The 23762-nt window shown below is 57.0% G+C and overlaps 2 protein-coding genes across 2 annotated transcripts; one reads left to right on the top strand and one right to left on the bottom strand.

Annotated features, from left to right (window-relative positions):
- Positions 1–2774: 2774 nt before the first annotated feature.
- Positions 2775–14941, bottom strand: LOC119112690 (uncharacterized). Its single transcript, XM_037236944.1, has 12 exons — positions 14842–14941; positions 13091–13233; positions 11501–11715; positions 11083–11194; positions 10583–10706; positions 9538–9704; positions 9066–9213; positions 8382–8490; positions 7580–7703; positions 7048–7447; positions 2964–3141; positions 2775–2782 (listed from the first exon to the last, which is right to left on the bottom strand). Exons 1-12 carry the CDS (start codon positions 14893–14895, stop codon positions 2775–2777), a joined length of 1782 nt encoding a protein of 593 aa, XP_037092839.1. The 5' UTR covers positions 14896–14941.
- A 3723-nt stretch (positions 14942–18664) lies between these two features.
- LOC119112359 (protein cereblon) lies at positions 18665–22266 on the top strand. Its single transcript, XM_037236516.1, has 4 exons — positions 18665–18828; positions 19451–19517; positions 19766–19959; positions 20910–22266. The coding sequence occupies exons 1-4, from the start codon at positions 18800–18802 to the stop codon at positions 21106–21108; spliced, it is 489 nt and encodes a 162-aa protein (XP_037092411.1). The 5' UTR covers positions 18665–18799; the 3' UTR covers positions 21109–22266.
- The last annotated feature ends 1496 nt before the right edge of the window (positions 22267–23762 follow it).

Here is a 23762-nt window from a genome sequence, read left to right as displayed (position 1 = left end):
AGTCGCACCACCTGTACTGTTTGAGTCATGCCACGCGACTTGTGTAGAAACGACGGCCCGTTGGAGCTGCCTCGTCGACACACTTGCCGCCCATTCAACAGGGAGCAGAAAGCTTCGGCGAAACTGACAACTGTCAGACGCCGCGTTTGGATCGCAGTAGCCAAACTGACCCACCCTGGCATCGGCTGTGCGCTCTGTAGTGTGCTGCGGCAGCGTCGCCAGCCCCGCGTCCGCTCCGCTCGAGTTGGGCACTGTTCCTCCGCCCCTATAAAATACATAGGCCCCCGGCGCTGCTAGCTCCGCCTAACGAGGCCTGGCCGACGCTCAGATAAGTATCCCATTCAGCTGTTTACTGACCACGCATCTGCCATTACGCATCTTCGCCAGCACTGGTTCGTTTTGTTCCTGGATACTGGTAATCATTCGAACGCCCTGATTGCGGGTGCGAAAATCCTGCCGTCATGGAATGCATGGTATTGTACATCGCCGAATGGACACTTACTCACAAACAACACATTCACCATAAATCAAATGTCCGTAATTGATTACGCTATGGCAATCCCACAACGCTGTCGTACTGCACCATTTGTGGTTGACCCAGCCCAAAAGCCAAATATCAATGTCCACCTTCAAAGCGGAACACCTCACAGTGTCTGAGGTGAATGTGGTCACAAAATACACGATAGTTGGCGCGACTCCCGACGGTACATCAGCAACATGACGTCGTTGTTTCACACGACGAACCAGTCACGCTACACCACTGGTACATCAACATGACGTCGCAGTTCCAAGCGACGAACCAGTCACGCTACACCACTCAAGTGTAAAATAATAATGCGGTAAAAACGTCGCGCTCGCACAACACACGACACCTGCACGCCTTTCCGTCACGACCACAACATTGCCACCAACGGTCACACTGGCCACGACCGCAAAACTGCCACCAACGGTCACACTGGCCACGACCGCAAAACTGCCACCAACGGTCACGCTGGCCACGACCGCAAAACTGCCACCAACGGTCACACTGGCCACAACCGTGTACTGTTTAGGGTCAGGACGACCTACAAGCATTATCTATAGCTCAACCAACGGCATAATGCAAGTCGCAACAGCTTCACCGGCTGGCACAAGGTACGGCTCTCCGCCGGACACTCCAGCGCACCCTGTGGGCGGTCCAACGCCAAACTAGCCCCAGAGAACGCCTGCATTTTACCAGACACCGCTTGTGTATGAGATCAGGGCGGCTGGCCGCCACTCTGACCGCCGCACAGTCGGCCCGGCTCTGGGACGTGGCCGTGTCCAGCCGCGTCCGCCGCGCTCACGGCAGCCCGTCCCGGCGCCGGCGGCGTGGCCGCGGCTTCCGAGGTAGAGCCCCCGCCGCCGGCCATACACATTGCACTGTGGTCAGCTCCCCCCGACGCCGGCACCGAAGGCTGGCCGTCCCTGCCGGTGAGGCCGCCACCAACATGCGGATCCGCCTCCGCGCCGGCGGCACTACCTGCCGACACCGGCCGCGGCGGCAGAGTGACGCCCAGAGCCGCCCCTCCGCCGCCCACCTGACGTCTCGCATTGCCACCGGCGCAGCTGGCCCCCGAGTCGGACCGCTCCTGCACACGACACAGCCGCTGACTTAAGTCCGCCACCGCTGCCGGCGCCGCGTCGGCGTCCAGCCGTTGTAGGCAGTGCCGGTCGGCGGTGCCGGTGGCGGCTGCCGCGCCGCGCCGCGGCAGAGTCCGTGCGCGGCGGCATGTCCTCCTGACGGCGGTGCAACGCCGGCCCCAGCTGACGGCCGAGAGCCGCAGGCAGGGCGCAGTCGTCTTGCTCGATCTGGCAGCCCCGCTGCAGCCAAGCGGCAGCGGTAGCCGCTCTGGCCGGGCCGAGCGGCGCCGCTTCAGTGGGCCGCGCGGCAGCGCCGGCGGCAGCGCGGTGAGCGGACCCGCGGCGTCACCGGCGCCGCGCGGTCCGGCCGGCAGCCGTCGCCACCGCCGAGCTGCTTCCGGCTCCAGCTCCGTCCACGCCGCCACGGTAGGGCCGGCCTCGCCGTCCGCCGACCGCCACGGCTGGTCCAGCAGTGCTGGCGTCGTCCGAAGCAGCGCGCCGGCGCCGTCTGCAACGAGCGAACAACGCGGTCAGGGCGTATGGCGGCGCCAAAGCACGCAGGCTCCGGGGCCCTGTCGCTGGATGGCCGACACAGAAAGATCGCAAGAGCAGAACTAGTTTTTCGCACATGAACTCGAAACTTAGCGTCTCCAAATGCCATAAACTAAAAGAGACCGAACTGCATGAACTGCACCATTCGCCCAGCAAATACGCTGCAGATCGACCGCAAATTAAGCCCTGACAAATCAGGCTCATGAGCGCTAAAATAACCAAGCAGTTGCAACGTCTTAACGCCTAAATCAAAATGGACCAGGTCGGTGCCTATCGCGCCTCACCGTTGTGGCTGTGCGGCGTGTGCGCCCCGTGGCCGGCCAGCTGACAGTGGAAAGCCGTGCCTGCAGTCTGCAGCACCTCCGCGCCGCTCCCTCCGCCCCCACCACCGTCACCGCCGCCGCCGCTGCCGCTGCCGCTGCCGCTGCCGCTGCCGCTGCCGCTGCCGCTGCCGCTGCCGCCGCCGCCGCCGCCGCCGCCGCCGTCGCCGCCGCCGCTGCCGCCGCCACCGCCGCTGCCGCCGCCACCGCCGCTGCCGCCACCGCCGCCGCCACCGCCGCCGAAGGCCGGCCGGTCGGTGGCCGAGCGGGCCGAGCCTGGTTGTAGCAGCGCCGCTGAGTTCAGTGGCCTGGTCGGTGGCGAGCGGCGCAGGCTGCCGCCGCCAGCCGGCCCGCCCCAGGCGGTCGTGGCGGCCAGGGCCGGCACCGGTGCCCGACTGCGGCCGCCGTCGACCGCCAGAGACACGGCGTGCGGGCCGGCCGGAAGCGCGCAGCCCGGCGCCAGGCCCGGCTGGGCGGCGGCCAGGTCACGCCGATACTGGCGCAGGATGGCCACGATGCGGCCGCGCGTGCGCTCGTCCTCTAGCTCTGGCTCGGCGCGCTCCTGGCCCGTCCAAACCGCCTCCAGCACGCTCTCGAACTCGCGCAGCTGCTCGGCCAGCGGCGGCTCGTCCGGCGGCGTGTACTTTGCCTGCCGACCGCTGGCGCACTGGAAAGCGACCACCAGCCATCAGTCATCACCACGGTTATGACGCAGGAGCACGCAGGACATCTGTCATACGTGGCGTTTAAATCCCTTTTCAATCAATGTCGGAGAACGTCAAAAATGCGGATATCATTGAACGACCATACGCTCCACATGGCATTACATGTTCAGGGCAATGCCGTCGGTACGGCGTTCAAAACTTGCACAGGTGCTAACATCCAATCAATGACAAAAATATGGGCATTTTTCCAATTTGTCACTGGGATCCTCAGCTGAATTCGTCGCAGTACACGGGAATATCCCCAACGCTAAACGCCCTTGCTGTGGTCGCTCTGCGAAATCGTTCAGAAGATTGCTCTGCTGCACTCTTTCACTCACTGGTGTGTGGCTGCGGGCGGCGGCGGCGGCGGCGGCGGTGTGCGCTGCTGCCGAGGGGCCCGGCGCCGGCCCTGCCGGCTCCTGGGAACGGTAAAGGGTGATCGTCTCTGGCTGGCCGGCCGCGCCCGGTCCGTGCATGGACTGCAGCACTTCCTGCACGCTGATGGCCCCCGGAGCCTGCGCAGCGCGCGCCCTCTTCGCTCGCGCCCCAGAGCCGTCAGCAGCGGGGCGGGAGCGGCGGCGCCGGCCGGCCGGCGGCGGGCCGCACGCCGTCTCCATGGACATATCGGGTCCGACAGCCGGCGGCTGGCTCGCGCCTGCGGTCGGCACCGCCGACACCGGCACCTGCGGCTGGTGTGCAATCGCCGAGACCGCCAGCGGCCGGCTGGCACAGGCCGCGCCGGGAGACTGGCCGGGCGCGCCCGCCGACGTGGCTGTCTGGTGGTGAGCCTCCGCCGGCGCCAGCTGACGGGCTCCGGCCACGGCCGGCAGCTGGCGCCGAAGGCTGGCCGTCATCGGGGACTGGTAATGGCCGACGCAGCGCGTTGACAGGTCGCTGCCCGCTGTGTACGACGCTGCGCTGGCGGCTGACCGCTGGTGAGGTCCGGAGACGATGAATGGCGACTGTTGGTGCACTGTGGTCATCAATCCGTGGTTCACCGCCGGTGGCTGGTGAGCACTAATACTCATCTGTGATTGCTGGTTAGCACCAAGATTCATTATCGGCCGCTTGTGAGCACCAAGATTCATCGGTGACAGCTGGTGGGCATCAAGGCTCACTGGTGGCCTCTGATGAATGCGAAGATTCACTGGTGACTGCTGATGAACACCCAGATTCATCGGTTGCTGCTGGTAAGCGCCAGGATTTGCTGATGCCTGTTGGTGAGCAACAAGATTCACTGGAGCCTGTTGAATAGCATCAAGATTCAATGGCGACTGCTGGACGGTGCGACTTATCGGTGACTGTTGATGCGCACCAAGATTCACTGGCGACTGTTGGTGAGCGCCAAGATTCCCTGACGCCTGTTGATAGGCACCAAGATTCATTAGCGACTGTTGGTGAGCACCAAAATTCATCGGCGATCGCTGGTAATCACCGAGCGCCATCTGCGGCTGGACGTGCGGTCCGGCCGGCGGCTGTGACGACTCCTGGTGGGCTCGCACGGTGCCGGGCGACTGATATGGACGGCCGTGCATTACCGTCGGCTGCCGGTACTCCTGAGCGACCCCTACCGGCGCCGGCGGACGCGAGCTGGCCAGAGCCGGCGACGACTGGCGCGGCGCTTCATTAAGACCGTCCACCGTCGGCTGGCGGTGACCTGGGCCTGCCGCGTCTGGGTATTGATGGCGATAGCCCGTTGTCAGCGCTTGATGATGCAGGCTGTCACCGGCCGGATAATGATGACGGGGATTGCCCGCCGCTGTGCACTGATGGAGAGCGTTTTCCATTGGACGATACTGATTGCGATTATCCGTTACTGGAGTTTGGTGGTTCGGGTTATCCAAAGACGGATACTGGTCGCGGGGGTTATCCATTGCAGGATACTGACGTTGGAGATTATCAGCCATAAGCTGCTGAAGAAGATCGTCCGCCGACGACGTCTCACGCAGATTATCCAGGGACGGATACTGCTGACGCGCGCCGCCGGTCGTCGGCGACTGATGACGAAGGCTACCTGGGCTCATGTACTGATGATTTGAACCGCTTGCTGTCGGATATTGGTGAGGATTATTCGGCGGGGGCGCATGATGAGCAAGACTATCTGTTTCTAGAGGATGATGACGAGAATGAACTAATGCAGGTGACTGTTGAGGACGCAGCTGATCCCCTGCGGATGTCTCGTAGCGCAGACGATCCTCTAGAATGGACTGCTGATGGTGTGGATGCGCCGACACCGGCGACTGATGACGTTGCTGATCAGACACCGGCAACTGATGACGTGGCTGAGCTGTCACCGGCGACTGATGACGTGGCGGAGCCAGACGTGACTGAGTCGACACCGGCGACTGGTGACGTTGCTGATCAGAAACCGGCGACTGATGACGCGGCTGAGCTGTCACCGGCGACTGATGACGTGGCGGAGCCAGTGCCGATAACTGATGACGCGGCTGAGCCAGCGCCGGCGACTGATGACGTGGCCGAGCTGTCGCCGGCGACTGATAATGTGGCTGAGCTGACAGCCGTAGCTGATGACGTGGCTGAGCCGACGCCGGGGATTGAAGACGTAGCTGAGCCAGCACCGGCGACTGATGACGTGGCTGATCCGACACCGGCGACTGATGACGTGGCTGAGCTGTCACCGGCGACTGATGACGTGGCGGAGCCAGTGCTGATAACTGATGACTTGGCTGAGCCAGCGCCGGCGACTGATGGCGTGCCTGATCCGACACCGGCGACTGATGACGTGGCTGAGCCAGTGCCGACAACTCATGACTTGGCTGAGCCAGAGCCGGCGGCTGATGACGAGGCTGAGTCACCACCGGCGACTGATTAAATGACTGATCCGACATCAGCGACTGATGACGTGGCTGAGCCGGTGCCGGCGACTGGTAACGTGGCTGAACTGGCGCCGGTGGCTGATGACCTGGCTGAGCCGGCGGCGCTGACTGGCTGCTGCCGTTCGGCGTGGGCGGCCGTGAAGTCTCGTCGTATGACGTGGGGCTTCTGCGGCCGCCTGCCAAAGACCCGGACGGCAAGCGGGGCTCACCGTCGACGTCCGGGGCTCTATGGACGTCGGCCGGCGCCGGCGACAGAGCCGATATGCCGGCCGCGGGCGGCGGGTCAGCCAGGCCGGCGCCGGCAGCGGCCGGACCGCGCTGTTCGGCTATGTGCGGGCCGAGCGGGCCACCGGTGACCACCGACAGCTTGGTTTGCATGGTGGAGCCGCCGCCGGCCAGGCCGGCCCGGTACTGCAAGCCAGAGGTCAGCGACCTCAAACCCACCAGCGGAGACAAGGCGTTTTGGGGCTGCGCGGCGGCGGCCGCCGACTGGGGACGGCCGGCCCCAGCTGGGACCGCCTGAGCCCAGCCGGCCGCTTCGGCTGCTGCGGACTGGGACCAGTCGGCAACGCCAGCAGCCACCGACTGGGACCACCCGGCCGCCGCCGCCGCCTCCGCGGCCGTGTACTGGCGAGCGCAGCACCCCGGCGCCGCGGGTTGGGAGTGATTGGCCGCAGACACCACTGGCTTGGGCCGGCCGGCCGCCGCCGCGCCCCTGCCGGCAGCCGCGACCTGAGCCAGGCACACTGCGGCCATCTCTCGGCCCGGCTCTGAACACTGCCGCCTCACACACGCCATCTTGCCGTCGCCGGGCCGGCCGGCTGCCGCGGCCGCCGCCTTGCCGCGCGCGCGACCGGTGCCGGCCGCCTGTTGACCCTTGAGCCGGCGCAGCACCTCCAGCCGGTCGGTCCAGGCGGCCGCCCGGTCAGTCTTGCCACACGCCCCGGGGCCGTTGGTGATCACCCGCTTCCCCTCCACCGACAACACAGCGCAGTCGTTGGTTGGTGACAGGCCTGTCACAGCCCGACTCGCCTCCTTGGCGTCGGTCTCTGGAGGCAGGGCGCCGTTGGATTCGGCCTTAACGCTGCGCTCCGCAGGCGGCTGGGGAAGGCCGTTCCTGCCCTTGGGCAGCTGCTTCCTGCTCAGCTTCACGTCTAGAGCGGCCCTCTTCGCGGCAGGATTGTGGCTGACGTACGAGCTCACCGCTCTGCTGCAGCCCTTCAGGAACCGCTCGTAGCCCTTCTCAATGCCGTGGAACGCGTCCGGCGGCTCGCTCTTCGGACAGCCACCAAACCGGCTGTAGTCGATGTCCAGGTAGCGCAGGTCGCGCGTGATGTTCATCAGCCGGTCCGGGTCGTGCAGGTAGGCCCGGCACAGCGCGTGCAGCCGACGCCAGTCTAGTGTCCAGGAGAGCCGCTTCCAGCGCGTCGAGCTGAGCACCACCAGCAGGTCGGCGGCCAGCTGGTCAGAGACGCCCAGCGCGCTGAGTGCGGCGCCGCAGTCGGCCAGCACGTCATAACTCTGGTCGACCGGCGCGCCGCCGCCCTGGTTGGTCTGCTCCAGCCGGGCGGCGGCACTCTGCAGCTGGCTGATAAGGCCGTCCGCACAGGCCAGGAAGGCGGCGTCCGGCTCTCCGGGCCCGCTCTCCACGCCGTCGCCGACACACTGCGGCGCGCCGTCGTCCCTGGCTGCCGCGAGGGCGGTGGCGCCCCGTACAGCCGGGTCCCCGGGCGGCTCCACCGGCCGCTGTTCCTGAGATGGCGCAGGAGCGCACACCAGCGCCGGATCCGGCGGCCTGTCCTCGGAGGCAGTGGGAGAACGCTCTGGCCTCCGGTGCTCCGATGTCCCGGGACTGCAGGCCTGCCCACGGTCCTCCGGCGGTCCGGGATCACACACGGATGCAGCGATGCTCGGCCGCCTGGGACCACAGGCTGAAGACGCCGCTCGGTACTCCTCAGATGGGCCTGGAGGGCACCAGGCTCCAGACGAGCTGCAGCTCTCTGTAGGCCCGGAAAGACACGGTGGTCCGATCAGCCTGGAGTCGGTGACCAGTGTCGGATGTCCCGTACCAGCCAGTCCGGAATCCCCGGCAGGCTCGGCAGGACACGTCGGTCCGCCGTCTCCAGAGCTCACCGAGCCGCAGCCTCTCTCTGGGGGCCAGCCGGCGTGCTCGGCGCCTCCGGCGGCCCCCGTCTCGCCGGCCAGCCGCTCCAGCTGGTGCAGCGTGTCAGCGCTCGGCTGCAGCGAGAAGGCCGACAGCACGCACTCGCGGCTGACGCGGCCGCTGTCGGCGGTCAGCTCGGCCAGCCGCGTCAGGCCCGCGGCCAGCACGCGCCGACAGCGGCCGCCCTCGGAGCCGCCGCCGCCGCCGCCGCCGGCCTCGTCCGCCAGCTTCAGGTGCTCCAGCCGGTTCGTCTCCAGTGTCAGCGCCCGCACACACAGCTCGATGGCAAGCGGACGGAGTGCGGCACCAAGCTGGGGGACAAGGCACAGGTGCGTCACACCACTGACTTAAAAAGACAGGCTGCGGCTCACGTTGCTTGCCAGGTTGTTGATTTTGCGTGAAACCTTGCAAAACGTCATCAGAAACTCATTTCTTAGAGTCCTCATGAAAAACTGCGAGGAAAGCAGAGACACGCGTAGATCCACAGCGCGCCTGGAACACCCCAGAGCGCAACGGATCGTCACGGCCCCAGCGCAACGAATCATCACGGCCCCACCGCGACGAATCATCACGGCCTCACCGCGACGGATCATCACAGCCCGAGTGCGCCGTCTCACACTGGAAGGTCAATGAGAGGACGCAAACAATAAAAAACGCAAAAAAGCACAGTGCCGCATTCCAGAAGACCCGCGGAAGCGACACGTTTACCAGGATGTTTGTCATACCTAGCAAGCGTATACCTCCAAAGCCCGGGGACGCAGATTGCTACAGGATGACCAGCTGGCTGGTTCATGCAGCTGTGTCAATCCGGAGAATGAACTCCCTCGCTCCCTCCTGACACAGCTCGGGTGGCACAAAGAGATCATTAGAGGCCGTCGATTCTTACTACAAGGCTTAAGCCGTGGGCGAAGGCGATGATGTGCCGCGCACTGTCCACCTTCGAGACGAGCGTGCGGGCGCTGGCCTCCACGTCTGCCGGCTCGGCGGCCGTCTCCCCCTGCCTGAGCAGCTGTGCCCACTCCACCGTCAGTTCACTGAAACAACACGTACAGCCGTCACAGACCAGCGCAGTCCGCTTTGACACCGCAGCCGCGCAGTGAGCTCTGCCACTGCCGCCACCAACTACAGGCACTCTCCCATGCTGGTCTACAGCGTTGTAAATGAGGCCATCAACTACTGGGGAGATTGTGCGTAAGTGCTTTGCTCAGCTATCGAGGGATACGATATTTCGTACGGTGAGCACCCCCCTGATAGGCCAACGCACACACAGTTACAAACGGCAGTTACAACAGTTCCAAACAGGTGCGCGCTGGTGGCGTCAGAGGCGCCGGTGACGCTGGCAGGCAGCGGCCACTCACAGGACGCAGTGGTCGTCCCCCGGCCGGAAGAGCGCGTGCACCAGCAGCAGCTGACTGAGGAAGGCTGCCAGCCGGGCCGCGTGGCGCCACATCCGCTGGCGACAGCCCCGTCGCGCCACAAACCGGCGAACCAGCGACACGGCCGCCGCACCCTGCAGCGACGACAGCTGGCGAACAGGAGACAGCCGCTGTCAGCTGGCATATCACAGACCCGTCACCCGCTGCACCCTGCAGCGAAGACAGCTGGCGAATAGGAGACAGCCGCTGTCAGCTGGCATATCACAAACTCGTCACCCGCTGCCGATGGCACGGGACTGGCGGTGCGGCGTCCGCCTCCAGCGGCCCACTCGCAGGCCAGGTGGGACACACCTGGGCTCTTAACCCTGGCTAGGGGAGCGATGGTCGCGAATACGCTTTGGCTGGACAGCAGGCTTGCGCTCGGTGCGTCACCGCTATCGAACCACCCAGAGATCAGGTCATCTCCCTTCTGTATCCAACCCATTGCAGACCGACAAGTAGGGGATGGGAAAGGCCAGGTCAGGTTAACAGACATCCAAGATACCGACGTACGCAGGTGCGCTGCTCCCCTAATCTTTGATCCGGAGAAGTCATCTACGAAGACTGAGCTGGTTCTCCCAGCGCTCTCCCACCCAATCAATGACGGGTTGCACTAAACGCTAGCTATCATAGAGTCATTACAGGACAACACAGGTGGTAAAATCATCATCTTCTTCTCATATCAGCTGCCGGCATTAATGTGTCGAAGAACGCGTTTCTACGACGCGAGCCGGAGATGATGACAGGTTCCTTTGTTGTCACAGTGATTGTGTGTCAAGGAAAAAATGTCAGCATATTTTTCACTTAGGGAAATGGCTGTATTACAGCTCATCAATGGTATTTGATAATTCAGTGGAGACAAATGTTATTATGACGACCATTTCATCACACAGCACACAACTAACCCATTGGGCAGCTTGCTAGAGTGAGTCTTACATGGATGACAATTATGATGGGACATATAATGACGCACATGTATTATACTCACCATGCTGATGATAGCATCTTTTTTTCTCCACTTAAACAGCAGGGTAATATAGAGATCAAGGAACAGCAGTTTGTGAATGCTGGAGCACATGTCCTTAAACTTTCCATCTGCCATTTCTTGGCACCTAGAATAGCAAGATATCGCGTTAGCGGCCATCGATAGCTTGATCACAAGTGTAAGTTAAAGTCACGAGCAATATGACGTGGTTCGGTGCCCACAGCAGCACATCATGTATTCAGATAACAGTAACACATACACACAGGCACATTTCTCAAGCCACAGTCACACATGGTGTAGCACGCAGTAATACTTTGAGATGAAGTTAGAGATAATTACCTGGCAGCCATCAAACACTGCTTAAAAATCAGTCATGGAAGGAAACTGATACTTAGGTCTCACAAAGCACAGACTAATGGCAATGTAGGTGGACACTGCTAGCCAATCAGGGACCAGCATTAGCACGGCGCGTGAGACCACGCCCCGCGGCGCTGCCGCCTCACCTGTAGCAGTGTCGCACCAGCGCCAGCGCCAGGTCCTCGCAGCGAGACTCACAAAGCGTCTGCAGGCGCAGTGTCAGCAGGTCGGGGCTCTCCGAGCAGCAGAACTCCATAGCTAAAGAGGAAACACCCGCTGGTTACGGACCACGTACTGGATGTCAACTGCAAAACAGCAGGACACATGGGGCAACCCGATTTTTGGATGACTGAAGCCGGACGATCGCTGCATTCGTTACTATGTGTAATACTGAAAAAGAAACTAAATCAACAACACATATCAACTATCATACATAGTTGCCAATGACGCATCAGCTGATTAGATAAAACGATCACCTGTCGCGCCACATCACTTGAGACATGCCCAGCTTGTCGATGCCAGTCGTGCTGAGTTGAGGTGCCGGCTGGAGCGGCCGTGGCTCACCCTGCTGGTCGGTGACGTGCTGCTTGCTGATCAGCTGGCGGAGCACCGGCTGGTCCCAGGGGCCGGCCGCCAGCGTCTGCAGCTGGCGCCAGACGGGTTGCAGCGTCGGCAGCTGCAGGGCCGCCTCGGCCCGTCCCAGGGCATCAGTCAGCTCCGTCTGGCGGCCGGCCGGCAGCTCGGCCCACTCGCCATGCAGCAGCAGCTCCAGCGTCAGTCTGGCCGGGGGCGCAGCGGTCAGCAAAACCGGACACACACGCACACGGACACACCCCAGACGGGCAGCCGGCGGCACGCTGGCTGTTCTGTCCATGTTGCGTTGTAATCCGCGGCATGGATGGATGGGGATGACGTTGCAGTCTATCCGGCCTATCACGGCAGGAGGCCTAGATGCAGGTGCAATACAAGTGTGAGCCCCACATCCTCGAAACGTGGCATACGACAGCTATGAATCCGCCCGGAACTGACTGATCGTCACTGGGCAGCACCCTTCGTCCTTGCCTAATTCGCCGTCATTCATAACGCAGACCAACAGACCGAGCAGTCGGGGTCGATGCCATCAGAGAAACAGAGAGCCTCGCGAAAAAAGTAGATTAGTATCCATGAGACCTCATGATTGAAAATAACCCCACTAGGCCAGGTCAACGCGAAATCTTCCTGAAAACGTGGCTCTTTCCGCTTGATATGCTCAAATGTACAGAAGCACTCCCCAGATTGATATGAGCCCTCAACAGGCAAGTTCTTTGTTTAAGTGCAATGGTATGTGGTTGTATGCATGTTAAGCACACATATGTGATGCAGGGCTCTGTTAATACAACAGTGGGGGTCGGCGAAATTGCCGATTGCCGTCTGCCGCCCGCGGCGAGCTAGATCACTGTGCAGTGTTGCTGAAACGCCGCTGGCTTTCAGAGACCATCGAGGCTATGACAACTCTTTTGGTGTCTAAACATGCACAATGGATGCCCCACCAGCTACTGAAAATTTGGGTATGATTACACATATCAAAGAGGCATCCTCATAAAATGTCAGGGGGCAAGGGATCGTCGCATCAATCCCTCCACCCATCTGAGCGAGGGCTAAAGAGCAATTCATCAGCCATGTAGATGCCACTAGACAGTGGATGCTCCTCTAAGCTGAGTTTAATGGACATGTTTTCCCCATGAACTAGTGTTCCAGCTTGCCCTCCTCTGCTAGGGAAATGCAATTTGAAGCCACCTTGACAACATAAAAATTGAGTAGTACAAAGTAGACCATAACCCAAAAAGATAATGGACATAGTATGGAAATCAATGCAATTTCTGAACACAGTACAATAGTGTATCATGAATCAACAGCTCTAAATGGTGATAATTGATAACAAAACATGCACAGGAACACTTTATCACTCAGAACCAACAATCAAAAATATGCTGACAAACAAATCATTGTACTGAGACCCAGGCCAAGCCGCCACTCTTGTATCTATTGCCCCATGGCGTAGTTAGCTTGCGAGACAGCAGGATTGATAAAATATTTTGCATGGTTGTAAACAAACAATCAAGACCAACTGGCACCACTGCTGGGCTGGCATACACAACCTGCTGCTAGTCCCACCTGTGTAAAGGTTCTAGGAAGGAGTCATCTGTGGGAGGCGGACTTGGCAGCTGCAGCTCCGCCACCTGTTGCCATGCTGATATTACAGCACATATCCTATCTGAGTATGATCCATTGGCTTTTGTAGAGCATGCCTCAAGCACCTGCAAAATGTGTCATGTTAATTAATGCATGTGCAATCTGACATCACATCCAGGACTCTGTTAAAGTAATGTTATAATAATGTGCTAGCAATATGGCTTTTGGTGGGTGGTTTGGCACCATATGTAAAATGAAATAAATTATAACAGCCATAATACCCAGATAAAAAATACGAATTCAAATTTTGCTGTTCTTTTTACTGCCACAAGCACTTTGCAATCCCATAAAAAATGATATCTGTATGTGACCAGACACATGAGCACCTCTAACCAATGCTTCAAAAAATGACACATTAAACTGAATATGTCTGGGATCAATTTCAGTGCATGGAAAGACAATGCTTCCCATAATTATGATGTTACAAAGATAGTTTCTGGCAAATTTGCCTTGGAAACCTTGTTTAAACAAATATTTAGAAAATTAAGAGTAATTTAGCCTGGCATAAGTTTGGCACACATAAGGGAGGTATAGTTCACCCTTGTTGCATGTCTTGGTGTCCAGGTTCTTGTGTAGTGCATTTATTTTTTTGTAGACTGACCCAGAGGTATGTGGCTTGATAGTCTAGGTAAAAATAATGTATGTAAAACTAGGAACATGTACAGGAGCACATAGTTCAATCAGAGGCCATGCTGCTCTACCCCTAACCATCTCACAAGTACAAAGTATTTTTGGATATATCTGTATTGATTATCAATCTAATGCATCCAGTACTTTCATCACGTTCCAGGGTAGACTGCAAGAGATACACACTATGCCGAATGTGCCCAGGCGAAGCAGCAGCAATGAGGCCGAAATATCAGAGAATGTACATTGTAAAGCAGAAGACTCAAGAGTTTGGAATATGGTTAACTACTTGATGCCAACTATGTTTGAAGGACATGATAACCAAAAATATTTCTTCAAAATATGGTGAGCATTTAGCCTTATTTGAATTGGCATGCATTCTGCAACCATAAGTAAAAGGATAATGCACTGAAATGGTATTGGCATCCAGCAGATGGATTTCTTGCAGCCTGGGCTCCAGGCATCCATTAGGTAGTTTAAGAACAGTTGTTGTTCCCTTCATCATGAAAATCTGTATAATTTGACCAACACTTATCAATAGTATTAGCAGCTAAACAAAACTGCTCACCATGTCACAACAACCAGTCCTCAATAGTCATCCACTGCACTAGACACCTACTGGACATCTGTGTGCTCAACCTAATGCTTATGCCCACCAAAATCAGGCTAAGCCAAAATGCACAGATATTTCAGTAATTGTTGAGCAAAAAATATGTTAGGGGGCCTGTTTATGTGATAGCAATAGCAACTGTTTTAACAGCAATATCATTTGGTTGCAAATACCATAGCCTCTCTATGTGCCAAAATTGGTGGTGTCCCTACGTGGGACTCTGACAGCATGGATAGGCGGCGAACACGCGCACAAACCGTTCCCGCGATATCACTGCTTAGTCCGGCATGCTCAGCGTAGCATATATTTTTGCAGTTAGCATACATGTACCTACTTCTCGTCCTTAGACGCTGCTGGGCGAGTCAAGCCCTCTAAAGCGCTTACCCAGAGCCCCAGCTACACTTCCAGCCGCCATAAATAGCATATAATCACATACCTTGTCTAGGTCTCGATTAAATGCAGCGCCGCCCGACAACAGCAACGAATTCATTGTGTCACAATGTTCCACACATGCTCATTCCCAGCGGCTTCCCCGCCATCTTGGGCAATTGCGAAGCAGCGAATATTAAGGAATGCTAAATTGAAAGGTACTAAAACACAGCAAAAGGTATTCAACTATAAATATATTCGTTTTCATGGCATTTTACACGACAAAAAAATCCTTTTCTCAGTGTCAAACTAAATACGCATTTGATTTAGCTGTCGAATTAGATAGATAGGAGCAAGGGTTGATACAACAAAACCAAGGTCATAAAATCAGCCAGCTGGACTTGTCTTTTCTATTTTCATTCGGTGGGCGTGCCTGTGTTATGCTGTTCATTTGCGTTGTAGGCAAGACGCTGTGAGTGTGTATTTACCCTACGGATTCGTATATGCAACGTTTAGAGCAGTGTGTTGTTGATTGCATGTATTTTAAGGGTATTTACTGAGGCTGATTCCGAGACCGATACAAGACAGGTGTCAACCGGATTTTGTTATATTGTATGTAACGGTCGATGGTGCGTCTCGGTCATCATGATACCTAAATATATTTGCATGGGTTTTCATTGGATCTAACAAGGTAAAAAAGCACTGTGGCAGGGAAGAGATGAATCAGTTTTGGGTTGTGCTCAGGATTGGGACAGCCATGCAAACATTGTAGTTTTGTATGTGACAGGTCTAACTGACATCATGTAAGCAATTTGTCTTAGTGTATTTTAGATTGGGCACTGGATATCATTTCATAATTGCCTTTTGGTTTACTTTAAATCATTAAGTTGTAGTTCATTTGAGAAGTGAATTATCAGCTGCTTGTTCTGTATATTTGTCATTATTATTTTGTTGTTGGCTTAGTAATTATAATAAAGGTTCGAAGAGTGTATGGTGACTTAACTCCCTCAGAAGTTTTGTGTACACCTAGGGCAATTATTAGGTGTTACAAGACACATGCAAGATCATTAGGAGCATTTGTTCTAGATGGTTAAATATATATTGGGTAATTGTGTATATGTATAGAGTTGGTCTAAAAAATCATGTGTGTAGCTGCAAAGTTACATGTTGTAAAAAGATCCCTTCAGTCCATATACATCTGAAGCACTCCAAATGTTGCCACTTCTACATTGCCTTAGTTTGTAACCTTAAGGATTAGAGCTCAGAATCAAAGCACCATTCTACAGTCCCTGTTCATCAGTTATGTACTATAAAGCTGTCATTTGTATCATGTCTTATGGTTTCTAAGCCTCAAAAAGTATAAAAAGTGGCACCATGAGCCATTGTAGAACTTTATAGGAGGTATGGAATAGAATCATTGGCCAATCTCAGGTCCAGTCCCCTTTCCCTTACTTGGAGAAAAAGGCTAAATATGAGAAGCCCATTTGTTGGTTGTTTTTGGAGGTAAGTTTCATCATTTATCACTGTTCAGCCCTTTCCCCCACCCCCCACCAATTTTGTGGAAGTACACCCCTGGTGACAGTAATAAAATCTTAACTATCATGACCACGTGGGAGGAGTATCTGTTGCGTTCCTTGGAGCCACCAGCAAGAGGATGTAGAGCTTGATAGTGTTTTCCTCACATTACAAACACATGCATATTGTTAGCTCCCACAAAAGTGCAGACTGCCCGGCTTGTGGTAGTGGGGTCTATACCCCTTAACAAAATTGCTAATTAACACAAGCAGCTCTACATCAAAACAAATAGCTGAATGTCTAAGAACTCTTGATAAATGTGTGTGGTTACACTCAGGCTCTACCCTTATGTTTGTTCATGTTGATACAGATCATTTAAGAAATTTGGGGCAGGTACCACAGGGCACCAGACATGCTAGGTTCTAGGAGACAGGCAGATGCCAGGTGCCCTTGGGTGTGACCATTCTCTATTGCCAGGTATCTGAGTTTTTCTAGGGTATGGCCTCTTTGACATCCTTAAGCATTGTGCATGCTTACAGTCCATGCATTTGTTTACAAATCAGGACTTGAGGAAAGTATATGGCAGAAGTGCAGGAAAAGAGTGAAGCTTGCTGCTGAGCCATTTCTGTCTACCTTTTTTACAATTCTGCTTATTGTTGCTCAATCTGGCACGTGATGGTGCTGTTTCACCTTTACTTTGATGCTGAATTGATGCCTGTTTAAGCAGAGTAAAATGGCAGAAGATTCCAATTCAGAAGGCTCTGAACATGAACAACCTGCTCTTGCATATGCATGGGCTGAAGAAGACAATTTTGATGAGGCAATGGACATACCAATGAACACTGAAAGCGAAGAGTCCAACTTTGATCCTGTTTTGGCCACCCAGCATTCAGTAAGCTGACATGCTTTATACCCAGCTGCTAGTATCATGTGGGTTGCATTGCATCATATTTCATAAGAGAGCATGAACAGTGGATTGACCCTAATCATGTCTGGACAAGACATTTCAGCCCAGTGTGGAATCATGATGGCAATGACAGCTGTGTTTATTGCAATATGTGGTGTGTTATTTTAATTGTACCATTTTACCACACCAAGATATGTCTGTCTCTGTGGTGTATTATTTTAATTGCACCATTTTACCACACCAACATATGCTTATCTACTCTGCAGTACTTGGGACACGGTGAGGAAATATATGGCCGCACCGTGCTGGAGGAGGGTAGCTGTGTGGAGCTGCCACTGCTGTACAATCCTTCAGTGATGCTGATGCCTGGTCAGACACTGCCACTTTCCATCTTCCACCCAGCCTCTGTGGCTATGGTGCGCCGTGTCATCGCCTCCAATAAGACATTCGGCTTCATCAACAACAAGTAGGTGATGCTGGGTGTCTGGCCAGCATCGTGGCGTGGCGGACATTGCCGGCGTATCTGTCACGCTCAGCTGTACCTTTTCCATGGTATGTTGTTGCAGATACAGCCATCAGCTGTTTCTGTGCCATATCACTGTAAGATCATTTGAAGGAAATGTTTGGTGTTCAAAGCTGCCAGCAGTTTAGAGATATTTTTGTATGGTTTGAACGTGCTCGCCCGTCATCATGCCTCTAGGAAAGCTGTCCACAGCCGGCCGCGGCCGGTGTCCCACCCCGGCCTGTGTCGCTGTTTGTGTGCGCCCCAGCAGCTGTGTGCGGCCCGCCGGCTCCTCCGAGGCTACGATCGGTGTCACGGCCGAGATCTACGAGGTGAAGGAGGACTCGGAGGACGCGTACACGGGCTTCGCCGTCAAGGCCAAAGGACGCCAGCGATTCGAGGTCGTGAGCACGCGGTCCCAGGTGGACGGGTGAGTAGCTCACCGGGCGGGGCACGGCCATTGCAAACAGCACGAAATTGATCATCTTCCCGCGTACAACGGTGGTGCGCCACGGCATAAAGTGACGCGCGTTTTCCATAATCGATAATGTGTCATCCGTAGTCGCGACGGTGTTGTTCACACTGGTGACTGTGCGCTGCTCTGGCTTCGCGAGATGGTCATTTACAATGATATATTTGCTGTAGGTTGTATGCTTGCGATGCCGTTTGGGTGATTATCGTGGGGCTGACATCGACTGTGCCCTTCCACTCTCCCTTGTGATCGGGCGCTCTTGCCGCGCCGACAGTGTCAAGGTGGGCCTGGTGCGCATCCTGCGGGACGAGCTGCCGGCCGGCCCGTTCGCCTGCTGCCGTGCTGCCTCCGTCTGGCGTCAGCGGCTGGCGGCGCCGGCGGCTCGCTCCGTCACGGCCGGCCCGGGCGGCCTCCACTTGCTGCAGGTGGAGGCGTCGGCGGCCGAGCGGCGCCGCCGCCGCCGCCTGGCGCACCTCGACGCCGCCGTGGTCGGCTGGCCCTCTTGGCTGTATGCACAGTACGAGCTGGCGCCGGCGGCGGCGCGCGTGCGTGCTGACGTGCAACGGTGCCTGCTGTGCGCGCCGGGCGTGGTGCCGGCCGACCCGGCCGAGCTCTCCTACTGGGTGGCCATGAGTCTGCCGCTCGATGACGACGTCAGGTGAGGCAGCGCCACGCTCCGTATCGTGCGGGCCGGCTGGGGACGGGGAACCAAGCGCCAGTTAATATGTCGTACAATACTGGAGCAAACAGCTGCATGTGTGTTTTGTTTTGCTTTTTGTTTTTTTTGAGCGGCGTGTGCCCGTGCGGCGTAGACCGATCTCTGGCCGCGTGTGTGCCAGGGCCCGGTTGCTGCGGCTGTAGACCGACCTCTGGCCGTGTGTGTGCCAGGGCCCGACTGCTGCGGCTGTAGACCGACCTCTGGCCGCGTGTGTGCCAGGGCCCGGCTGCTGCGGCTGTAGACCGACCTCTGGCCGCGTGTGTGCCAGGGCCCGGTTGCTGCGGCTGTAGACCAACCTCTGGCCGTGTGTGTGCCAGGGCCCGACTGCTGCGGCTGTAGACCGACCTCTGGCCGCGTGTGTGCCAGGGCCCGGCTACTGCGGCTGTAGACCGACCTCTGGCCGTGTGTGTGCCAGGGCCCGGCTGCTGCGGCTGTAGACCGATCTCTGGCCGCGTGTGTACCAGGGCCCGGTTGCTGCGGCTGTAGACCGACCTCTGGCCGCGTGTGTGCCAGGGCCCGGTTGCTGCGGCTATAGACCGATCTCTGGCCGTGTGTGTGCCAGGGCCCGGCTGCTGCGGCTGGACTCGGTGGTGAGGCGGCTCCGGTACGAGATCAGCATCATGCGCACGGTGAGCCCGCCCCGACGGCCGTCGACGTCGGCCGATGAAGCCGTCCCTGGAGCACACCCTTGCGCCTGGTTAAGACTGAAAGCCGCTCCCGGCTTGCTCCACCCATTGCAGTCACTCTCTATGGCCCGGATCAACGTATACTTGGGAGCGGCGGGTGCGTGTCCTTCCAAGGTGTCTGGTACGCGGCCGGCCGCCACATTGTTTGCCCCGAACGGTCGGTGACGGGGTCTGTGCCTGTTCGCCCACAGTTCAAAGTGATGGCATGCGCCGACTGTGAGCAGCCGCTGGCCAGCTCGGACGATGTGTTCGCCATGTCGGCCGAGGGTCCTCAGAGCATCTTCGTCAACCCGCACGGTGACCTCCACGAGACTCTAACATTGCACAGGGCCAGCGGCCTACGATGCATCACCCGGCCCTCCACAGAGTACAGCTGGTTCCCCGGGTCAGTTGGCAGAGTACAGCTGGTTCCCTGGGTCAGTTGCCAGAGTACAGCTGGTTCCCCGGGTCAGTTGGCAGAGTACAGCTGGTTCCCCGGGTCAGTTGGCAGAGTACAGCTGGTTCCCCGGGTCAGTTGGCAGAGTACAGCTGGTTCCCTGGGTCAGTTGCCAGAGTACAGCTGGTTCCCCGGGTCACTTCGTGAGACAGCTAGTCTCTGGGCCATTCCATTCAGTATTGAGCGGCTGTTTTCTGGAAGTTCTTGTCTAGTCAAGTGTAATTTAATTGAATTCATTGAAATAAATTCGAGTCCAACCCAAAGGTCAATGACAGACCAGCTGTCCACCCAGCGTCCAAACGATCAGTTTGTCCGAAAAATCTCAATATCATATTTCTGCCAGCAACCAATAACCTCATGCCTACTGGCGTCGCTACATTTCAGCACCCTAATGTACTTGAAGGAAAAAGATGGCCGTGTGTAAATGATGTGTATCTACATTACGTAAGAAGACATCCGTACCGATTTGTGACACTTTAAAATTTATTTGATTCCAAAAATTTTAATCCAACCGGCACCTCCAGTTCAGTGGGGCTTATTCCCGGGTTAGAATGCTCGCATAGATGCCCCTCCCCCCCCCCCCCCCCCCTCCCGCCGGCCAGAGGCGGCTGCAGCTGGATACCTGGGGCGAATGCTGGCGTCAGAAATTTGTGATGTTTTCGCTCATGGTGTGCCGACCTTGTCGCTACAATGTATGCACCGGAACATCTGCTGTTGATATGTGCATGAAAAATGTACACTGTACACGGCAGTCGCATAAGTGGACGTCACACCCCTGTCGGTGTCTGCTTCGGCCGATCTCGGCCCTACCGTGGCCATGCGGGCGCCCTGTAGGGGTCGATGTTATCGCCGCTGCCGTCCGCCGGCTCCAGCTGACGCACCCCGTCTCCTGCGTCCAGCTATGCCTGGGAGATTGCCCACTGCACCCAGTGCAGCAGTCACATGGGCTGGAGGTTCACGGCGTGTCGCGAGTCGCTGCGGCCGACCTCCTTCTGGGGGCTGTGCCGCCGCTCGTTGGCCGTCCGCTCCGGCCCGGTGGCCGGAGCGCCGCCGCCCGACGAGTCCGACGAGCCCGGTCAGATCAAGCTGATCTTCTGAGGCGGCCGAAGGGTGGCCTGCCGAGGCGGCCGGTCATTTGACGGTGGTGTGCCGGGGAAGGGATCGCGGCTCGGGCCGGGAGACCCGTGATCCGGCGAATTCAGGCAGGTCAGGCGGCTTCTCACGGACGTGGCTTCCAAGTGTCGCGGTGGTTTGCGTTACGTCGTACGCATCGGCATGGTGGCGCGCTTCGCCCTGTCAACAGTTTGCCTTTGCGGCGGTGGTAAAGACGTTGCTAGATGGATCTGTTTGCCGACCAGGCGATGGCGATGGCAGGCTGCTGGTGTCGTGTGTCATGCGGAGGGCTGTGAGCTGATCCATGTTGTGATCCGTTTACAGGATGTGATCGGGCTGTATACTCGGGCCGGGGTGTGTGTGTACTTGTCGTGTATCCGCATCCTCCCCAGCCATCGGCAGCCGTTGTAGCGCGCGTGCGGTGCGGCTGCCGGCCCCGGACGGGGTACAGTCGGTTGCGGTGCGGCGCCCTCCATGTCGGTTATGGTGCCTCTGGTGCTCCAGCAGCTCCCGGCACAGCGCTGGGTGTGCTCGGCTGGAACGGGGAACGGCTCACATTGGCACATCTTGCTGGCATAGGTAACTGAGATTCGGATTTTTGCCCTGTGCTTGCGGAGCTTTGAGAAACGTACGGCAGTTTGTTGGGTGCCGAGTTTCCTGCCTGAAGGGCTGTTACTAATAGAATTTGGAAATGCTATGAATATGCCCGCACCCCTAGTTTACTGGAACAGGTTTGTATCCCCACCCCTTCACTACGGATCCCGAAAACTTTTTTTACACATTCAACGCCGAAAACGGCACTTTGCGCTGGCTGGCCGTCATACCAGGATTTCCGGTCATCCATTAGAGAGGAGATTATGCTTTCATGCTTACGTGAAATGCCCGACACCTGCATGGACGTTTGCGCAGTCGGACAGAGGGATATGAGGTGTTATGGCCCGCATTTTACTGGCAAAATGTCGAAAAGCAAGTCTCGTTACATGTAACTGACGGTCACGATCAGCAGTGTTTTGCGGGCGGCATAGAAACGTTGATTTTGTGCATCGACGTTCGGCAGCTGGCTGTCCGCCTGGGCATGTCTTTGTTGGTGTCTTATTGGCAATACGCTTATGCTACGGTAATATACGAGTACATATGTTGGTTTTCCTTGTGCTGGGTTTCTCTGGCGGTGCGAGGCGGCGGCGCGTACCCATGTTGATAATGGTGATTGATAACTTGCCGGCACAGGTGTCGATTTATATTATTTTGAGTGGGTTACACGCCCCCCCCCCCCCCCCCCCCAACGGTGAGTTCGCCTTCGCCCCAACCTTCCGACGCCGAAGTAAAACAGGGTATGAACAATGAGAGATCAACATTACGTTTATTGCAGAGCGGGTTCGTCTAATTGTTTCACATGTTTCACAGATATCTTAGTAAAGCCAGCGCAAGTTGCAACTTCATATTCAGTCGATAGTTTTCTGTTTTCTTCGGCGTGGTGCATGCTAGTCATGCGATTGGCGTGTGTTGTTGACTGTTCTGTTATGCCATTGCGTGTTGTAATTAGCGATGTTTCATGTGCAAACCAGCATGTTGCGTGATTTTGTTTCGAAAGCATGAAATGAAAGCAAACTGCTCGAGATTAGGACCCAAAAAACGCGACCTGGTTACCAGCTGGTTACCTTCGGAGGAATGGTTGGAAACGTGCCGATCTCCACTTGGACGCGAGCGCTCGATGGAACAGCTACGAGAACTTGTCGATCGGCACCAGCTGACCAAACCAAAAGCGGCAATTGCCCGACAGCATGCCTAATCCGAGTGCTGAGTTGCCACTTGCGCCCCGCCTGGCGGCTATCAGCCGGGGAGTCTGTGGCAGCCTTTAATAGTCCCGCACACCAACTTGTACTATTTACCCCCACGGCTGTCCACGTTTCAGAAAGCCCTAAGACGTATATCAGTTTCAGTCCTGAAGCCACATAACAGCTATAGTCATTTTATTTAAGGCGCACCACGTGGTGGTTTGATTTGCGCCTAGTCGTACAGAGAAAACCTACACACCGTACAGGGAGACACACATACGCATAGATACACAGTTTCAGTCAATGAGTCAGCGATCTGAGACAGTGAAGACAGCCTGGCGTGTGGAGGGGGGGGGGGGGGGGGGCGGACGGCCGCCGCGGGCAGCCGGTTCCACGCGGCGGCGGCGCGATACGGAGTGGCGCTGGGTGGCGCTCCGTCGGAGGCATGGCACGTGTAGCGGGTAGACACCGCCAGAAACAGCCTGAGTTTGCCATTGGGAAGACTCGGAGCGTTACGTTACAGGTGGAGCTCGCAGTGCACGGGGAGATGCAGGGACTGTACACATTCAGGCAGTCCCGGTGGTGCACAGAATCCGCGACGCTCTGCCAGCCGAGCGCGTCCAGAACGGGTGGAATGTGATCGCTGCGGCGGACACCACTCACCAGCCTGGCTGCGAAGTGCATCACGCCTTACACCCTGTCTTCACCCCAGATGGACAGGCAGTAGAGGATGTGGGGAAGACGTGGATTTGAAGAAGGCGCTTCAAAACCTCAGGAGTGAAGCGGTGTCGGATTTTGAACAGGGATACGAGGATTGCAATACAGCGCCGAACGAGAGAGGAGGTGTGGGGTTCCTAGGTTAGA

The sequence above is a fragment of the Pollicipes pollicipes genome, unplaced genomic scaffold (genome assembly GCF_011947565.3).
Source record: "Pollicipes pollicipes isolate AB1234 unplaced genomic scaffold, Ppol_2.1 Scaffold_7261;HRSCAF=8764_pilon_pilon_pilon, whole genome shotgun sequence".
NCBI classification, from domain to species: domain Eukaryota; kingdom Metazoa; phylum Arthropoda; class Thecostraca; order Pollicipedomorpha; family Pollicipedidae; genus Pollicipes; species Pollicipes pollicipes.
Note: the sequence above shows the minus strand (reverse complement) of the source record. Positions and strands in the feature narration are given on the sequence as shown.